This window comes from Phragmites australis, chromosome 8 (assembly GCF_958298935.1).
Source record: "Phragmites australis chromosome 8, lpPhrAust1.1, whole genome shotgun sequence".
Lineage (NCBI taxonomy): Eukaryota > Viridiplantae > Streptophyta > Magnoliopsida > Poales > Poaceae > Phragmites > Phragmites australis.
Window position 1 is genome coordinate 9,327,677 of NC_084928.1, and position 6,645 is coordinate 9,334,321.

Below are 6,645 nucleotides of genomic sequence, written 5' to 3' on the forward strand. Positions count from 1 at the left end.
TTAATCATAAAATCACATTAACAATCTAATAGGTCATTTTCGCTACAGTATGATCAACCAAGAATTTGTATCATTTTTCGATTGGGTGTATAAAAACTGAAATATCGCAAGAACTGTGTCGTCTGGCCGTGCATGACCCATGGGGAGGTGGTTAATTCGCACCGTTTGTCCCATAGTGGAACACGAGAAACACGGGGACGGGGGTGAGCATCTAAATGGGGGGGACTGCATGGCGGCAAGGAAAAGCTTCCGCGCGGCCGGCGCGCCCACTCGAACTATTCTTGGCCTCTTTCACTCGCGGCCGGCCGGTGGTGGGCGCAGCCACGACGGCGACAGATCAGCGGGCGGAAGCCAAGCCGACCGCCGCGAACGAACGAATCCCTCCGCGTCCACACCCATGCCCACGCCGTTCGCTTTTGGCATTTTTTCCTGTGCAGATGGGGCTACGAACACGATGCAATGTGCCTGTGCGGTAGAGCTCTCTGGTTGAAGAAGTGACAGGTGGGACCCACGGAGACACTGGGTCCACTGCGCGGTACGGGATGCCTAGGAGAGATGCCCATGGCCATGGGGGTCGGAGATGACACAGCTTTGAACCATGTCACGGACATGTCGGACCGGGTACACATGTGCATGTTGCCACCTGTCATGGAGTGAAGCTGCAGTGGACACTACTGAGCTGGGCAGCTGGCTCGTGAATTACACCCAGTACTCCACTGGTTCACTCGCCTCCCAACCTTATAAGCGAGTGCAAAAGCGCCCTGCCGCGCCGACGCGGAGAAGGCAGGCAGGCGGACGCGGGCATGGCCGGTGCAGCGTCGGTCGCCTCCATGGCCGCGGCGGAGGCGGAGTGGCTCGAGTCCCTGCTCCTGCGCCGGTGGCGGCGGTCGGGCGGCGGCGGCGGCGAGGCGCTGCTGCTGTGGGGCGCGTGGGACGCGGCGCGCGCGGCGGCCGTGTCGCCGGCTCTGGCCGCCGCGTCGTGGGCGTGTCTGGCCCTGTCGGCCATGCTGCTCGCGGACGCCGTGTTCCTGGCCGCCGCCAGCCTTCTCGCGCGGTGCAGGCGGTGCCGGGAGGCGGGCCCGCTCGGCGGCGGTGAGGAGGGGGACGAGGAGGAGGGCGGCCGCCTCGGCTACCCCATGGTGCTCGTCCAAATCCCCATGTACAACGAGCGGGAGGTGCGTACGTATTTACTCATTCTACGGTACTGCTACGCAATGTGAGATTGCAAAATATATTGATAGGTTCATACGGTTGGTCGTACGTATATGCATACGGTTCGTTAACTTTTTTGTTTGGGCGTAGGTGTACAAGCTTTCGATTGGAGCCGCGTGCGGGCTGACATGGCCGTCGGATAGGGTCATCGTGCAGATTCTCGACGATTCCACTGATCCAACGGTCAAGGTAAGCTTAAATCATCTCGCTTTTGACAGTAGGCAGTAGCCAGACAGGGATTAAAATTTCGTTAAAATTTTACGAATTTTAAGAATTTTGGAGGGGAACGAAATATTTAATTATGATTTTTCTTTCACTACCATGTAAAACCCACATAGCAGATGACAAAAAATAATTGAATTTTTTGTAAAATCAGTGAACATCTATCTTTTCACCGGTGAATGAAAAAAATTGTAAAACGAAATTGAAATCCCTAAGCTGGACAGTGGTGCACTGCATTGTATATCTCGAGTCTCGACACGGCAGTAGTAAACAGTGGTGAAGCTAGCCTTTGCCATCGAGGTCACCTGAGCCCAATGAAATTCCACAAATCCTATCAAAAATTACTGTGTCAGCTGTTCATCTGTGCTATTGACCCTGTGCAAAGATGATAACCCGGGGGTCTTCCTGTTTAGCTTCGGCCCTGTAGTAAATTTTGCCAAAATGGCAGTGCGTTAGAGCGAGATGAGCTCACACTCCAGCCAGTTGTTCGGTGGAGTTATTGGAAACTTCTGAAAAGAAATTGAGGTTCACCAGCTAGCATTGTCGATCGATAGAAAAGAATTGGTGGACGGTAGAGACTTGTCAGGTAGTGCTTGTCTGCTTGGTTAATTTGGTTGGTGAATTGCTGATTGATTTACTGAGAGAAAATGTCTACGTGCTTATACATGGAGGGAAATCGTAGGCAATGATGTGTGTAAAACTAGCGAAGTAGCACTAGTCTATTATTACATATATTAAAGGGTCAAGAGCTGTAGCAATTCTAGGTCCAGTTAGTGTAGCTACTGCTTATATGAGTCTCACCTATGTGTATGTATATATGTATGGATTTGTATATGTGTCCATATATATGTATAAATACATATATATGTATGTATGTGTATGCATATATATATACATACATATATGTATCCGTATATTGCGTACACATAATTTTTTCGAAATTCCAGAAAAAATAGGGAAAGGAATAATAGTTATATTGATAAATCGGTTGAAATAATCTAAAATGCATAGAAAAATATCTAAAACTCAAAAAATATGAAACAAATTTAGTTAGGTTCGTATTACTGTCGTCTACACGTTAAAATTATGTGCATGCATGAAAGTACCACTATTTTTCTCATAATTAAATGAATGTGTTAAACATTGATAAATTCATAAATAAATATTGAGATGTCCAAAAATGGTGAATCTAATTCTTTTAGTCTTCTTGTATCATACTCTGTGCAACAAAAAACGAGCATGGCATAGGTGCGCCAATTCGCCTAGTAAAAATATGTATGCACTGAAAGATCCTTACCGATCTTTGTAAGATATCCATGTCAGCTATGTTGTGACGCACTGGGATGAGAATCGAGAAATATACCAAATTGTTGTATATCTAAGAGATGTTACAACATCACTGAAAGGTGAAAAAACAAAGAGCAAGAACTACCAACGAGGATAAGAGTTATATGTGTTACATCCACGGGTAGAGCACCAGAAACAGCATAAGTCCGTTACAAAGGACTTGACAAAAAAAAATATTACTTCGCAAATTTCTACATTTTTTAGTGTGACAGAAAAGCACTCATATTGTGACTACAGGCACAAGTTACCTGTTTGAGTAGGAAAAAGTACTCGTACATATTGTCAAGCTATTTCACAGAAGTACAACTGAATTTTGCTGCTGCCCTTCTCTTAGACAAGTTATTCATGTCGTGTGTTCTCAATAGGATCTGGTGGAACTCGAATGCAAGTTTTGGGCTAACAAAGGCAAGAATATAAAATATGAGGTGAGAAACAATCGGAAAGGGTATAAAGCTGGTGCACTGAAACAAGGGATGCTGTATGACTATGTCCAACAGTGTGATTTTGTTGCCGTATTTGATGCTGATTTCCAACCAGAACCTGACTTCCTCATGAGGACCGTCCCATATCTTGTGCATAGTCCACAAACTGCTCTAGTTCAAGCACGGTGGGAATTTGGTAAGCACGAAAACCACTCATCTTTACCTTGGCCACAAGTTAGTTTGTTTAGGGCCACTTTGTGGTTGTTGTGTTGTTCTGTGGCATGTTTATTTCTAAAATATGATGTGGAAAAGCCCTTGTAAAAAACAAGCATTGCACCTGGCAGGATATGCACTTTGTGGATATATCCGTTTGACATTACAGTGTTCATTTAAAAAACCATTGTTTTCACTTTTGGATATAACAACTAGTTGAAACTGTTCTTTTAGACCCTCAAAGAAAAAGAAGAAAAATTATTATTTTAGAGCATAACAACATGATCTTATTGAGAACTAAGTAATAGCTTGGTTGGTATATCCTACAGTTGAGAGACCACCCACCTGGGCTCAAACATAGGTGCTTGCAGGTCATGTGAGTATTTCTCTGAATGGTTTGATATTTCGCTTCCTTAAGACAAAGCCATATGGATGTCTTCTCCCCATGGCCGATTTTTAAGAAAAGGATCTTAATGAAAATAGTAAATATTCTACTCGTAGCTAACTAGATTCTGCAGGCAGTTCATCACACCACATCAACCACTTTTTTTCTTTTTCTTTTTGAGGAAACCACACCAACCACGTTATTAACCTTAGTACGTTATTCTCCGACTTTGCTAATTTGCAAAATCTAAGGTTGATTAATTGTAGCAGTCAACATAAGTACTAATCTCACCACCGGTGAAAAATTAATTAAATTACACTTGCTAACTGGTAAAAGACAAGTTTTATCCCATAAATGTGCTGTAGGCTCTATCTGTCTGATGCATCTTTTGTTCCAATTGACAGGAACTTGCTGACTGGCATTTCGGGACGGTTTTGCAGTTAATCCCAATGAATGCATGATGACAAGGATACAAAAGATGACATTAGATTATCACTTTAAAGTAGAGCAGGAAGGAGGTTCATCCACCTTTGCCTTCTTTGGTTTTAACGGTATAACCGAAAAATGTCCCGGTAAGAATTGAACTTTCAGCAATCACGCAGGATTGACCTATTGAACTTCAGGAACTGCTGGTGTTTGGAGAATTTCTGCCATCAAGGAAGCCGGGGGCTGGGAGGATCGGACCACAGTGGAAGACATGGATTTGGCTGTCAGAGCAGGTCTGAAAGGATGGAAATTCATCTATGTTGGAGATGTTAAGGTACGATGGTACTAACATACTCGTATGAATTCAGTTTCCTAGTTAAACCACACAGTTATTATAGTCAACGACTCGACACTAAGGTAGACCATCAGAGCAGCATGACAATGTAAATCCTGTTAGAACTTGTCAGAAATGAAAACAAGCACCTCAACATTTTTCATATAGTTATTTTTTTAGCTTTTTCACATGTGATGTGACTTTCAAGAAACTTATTACCGGAATCATAGGTCAAAAGTGAACTGCCAAGCAATCTGAAAGCATATCGCCGTCAACAGCACCGGTGGGCATGTGGGGCAGCAAATTTATTCCGAAAGACAGGAGCAGAAATATTTGTGACCAAGGTAAGTTTGCCTATTATAATCTATCCACGTTATGCATAGGTAATATCATGTCTGGTAAGCATGACCTTCCATTTTGAACTCTGGTTTGTGTGGGTGATCTGATCATTTTATTTCAGTGTTGTTGTTTGTTTGTCCTCCCTTGTTTATCTGATGTCCTCTAAATTCTGGAGCAGGAGGTGTCATTTTGGAGGAAGTTTTATTTGCTCTACAGCTTCTTCTTCGTGAGGAAGGTTGTTGCTCATGTGGTACCTTTCATGCTCTACTGTGTAGTAATTCCTCTGTCCGTCCTAATTCCTGAGGTCACGGTTCCTGTATGGGGGGTGGTTTATGTCCCAACAACAATAACACTCCTATACGCCATCAGAAATCCAAGGTTTAATTCTCGTGCTTTTCCATAGCTTGTTAGCTTAACTATGTTTGTGCCACATAAGATTTATTGTTTTCTAACAACTGCATGTTTTGCTTTCAGTTCTCTCCATTTCATACCATTCTGGATCCTCTTTGAGAATGTTATGTCTTTTCACCGAACGAAGGCAACATTCATCGGTTTGCTTGAGCTCGGGAGCGTAAACGAGTGGGTTGTCACAGAGAAGCTTGGTAACTCAAACAGCACGAAGCATGTGCCACAGATACTGGAAAAACCTCCCTGCAAGTTTTGGGACAGGTAACATAGCTTCTCCCTCTGAAATCTCAGTAAGTTTTTACTTGAACCGACTTCAATTTGTGCATCGTTCCCATGCTGTTGCAGATGCACCATGTCAGAGATTTTGGTTGCCATCTTCCTCTTCTTTTGTGCGACCTACAACTTGGTTTACGGAGACGACTTCTATTTCATTTACATATACCTACAGGCTATAACATTTCTTATTGTTGGCACTGGTTTCTGCGGAACATTCAACTCCAACTCATAGCGGCGTAACAGCTAGGATTGATCCAACAGAAGGAATTGCTCAAGTTGGATCACGAACTCATGATGACTAATAACCTCATTGCATTGTCATGTATACCGCGAAGGCAAAGGATGCCTGTTATTTTTATTTTTGGTTTTAGAAAAGGCTCGCAGGAATGTAGCATGTGTTTTCCACGTTTCAGTGTTTTTCCATTGTCTTGTGTACGCTGATTGTTGTTGTAATGTTGTACCACTGGACACAGTAAAGTCATTTACTACTGTTCCAAATCAAAAATAAAAGTTGTATCATTGAACTGGTTCATATGTTAACAGGGATTTTGCTATTTAGCACCATTATGGAAATTGATCGTCTTGTACATTAGGATAGTTTATTGCATTAACGGTGCTTTTTCTAGTAGCACTGGTTTGGAATATGATAGCATTTGGGTTTGCCTTGAAGCCCAATTGTAATGAGTCTGTGAATATCAAAGCAAATGTAGTTAATTGCCTGTGACATTATTAGACGTAGAGACTACAGTGGTGCAACATATTGACACCTATGGAAGGGGCGCAGATAGGGAGGTGAGTGGGGATGAATGGTGTTGGAGTTCTCACCCTAATTTTCCATAGTGTAATAAAAAACACACGACAATGGTCCCTTGTGTAGCATAGATACTCAAATTATCTCAGAGCATGCCCAAACCATACACGAGGAAACAAATAACTCAAGAAATTACTAGATTTTGGGAACTGACGACACTTATCTTTGGATGGATAGGTATTTCTCAACGCAATTTACCAATAACTAGATGAGTTGACAATATTTTAGGTGTTAAGATTATATTAGGGGG

General features: G+C 43.0%; 1 protein-coding gene across 1 annotated transcript; it reads left to right on the forward strand.

The window, feature by feature from the left end:
- Positions 1–566: 566 nt before the first annotated feature.
- On the forward strand, positions 567–6,151 carry LOC133926558 (probable glucomannan 4-beta-mannosyltransferase 3). Its single transcript, XM_062372548.1, has 9 exons — positions 567–1,175; positions 1,303–1,401; positions 3,147–3,399; positions 4,242–4,352; positions 4,425–4,561; positions 4,792–4,905; positions 5,079–5,278; positions 5,375–5,569; positions 5,654–6,151. The coding sequence occupies exons 1-9, from the start codon at positions 804–806 to the stop codon at positions 5,814–5,816; spliced, it is 1,644 nt and encodes a 547-aa protein (XP_062228532.1). The 5' UTR covers positions 567–803; the 3' UTR covers positions 5,817–6,151.
- The last annotated feature ends 494 nt before the right edge of the window (positions 6,152–6,645 follow it).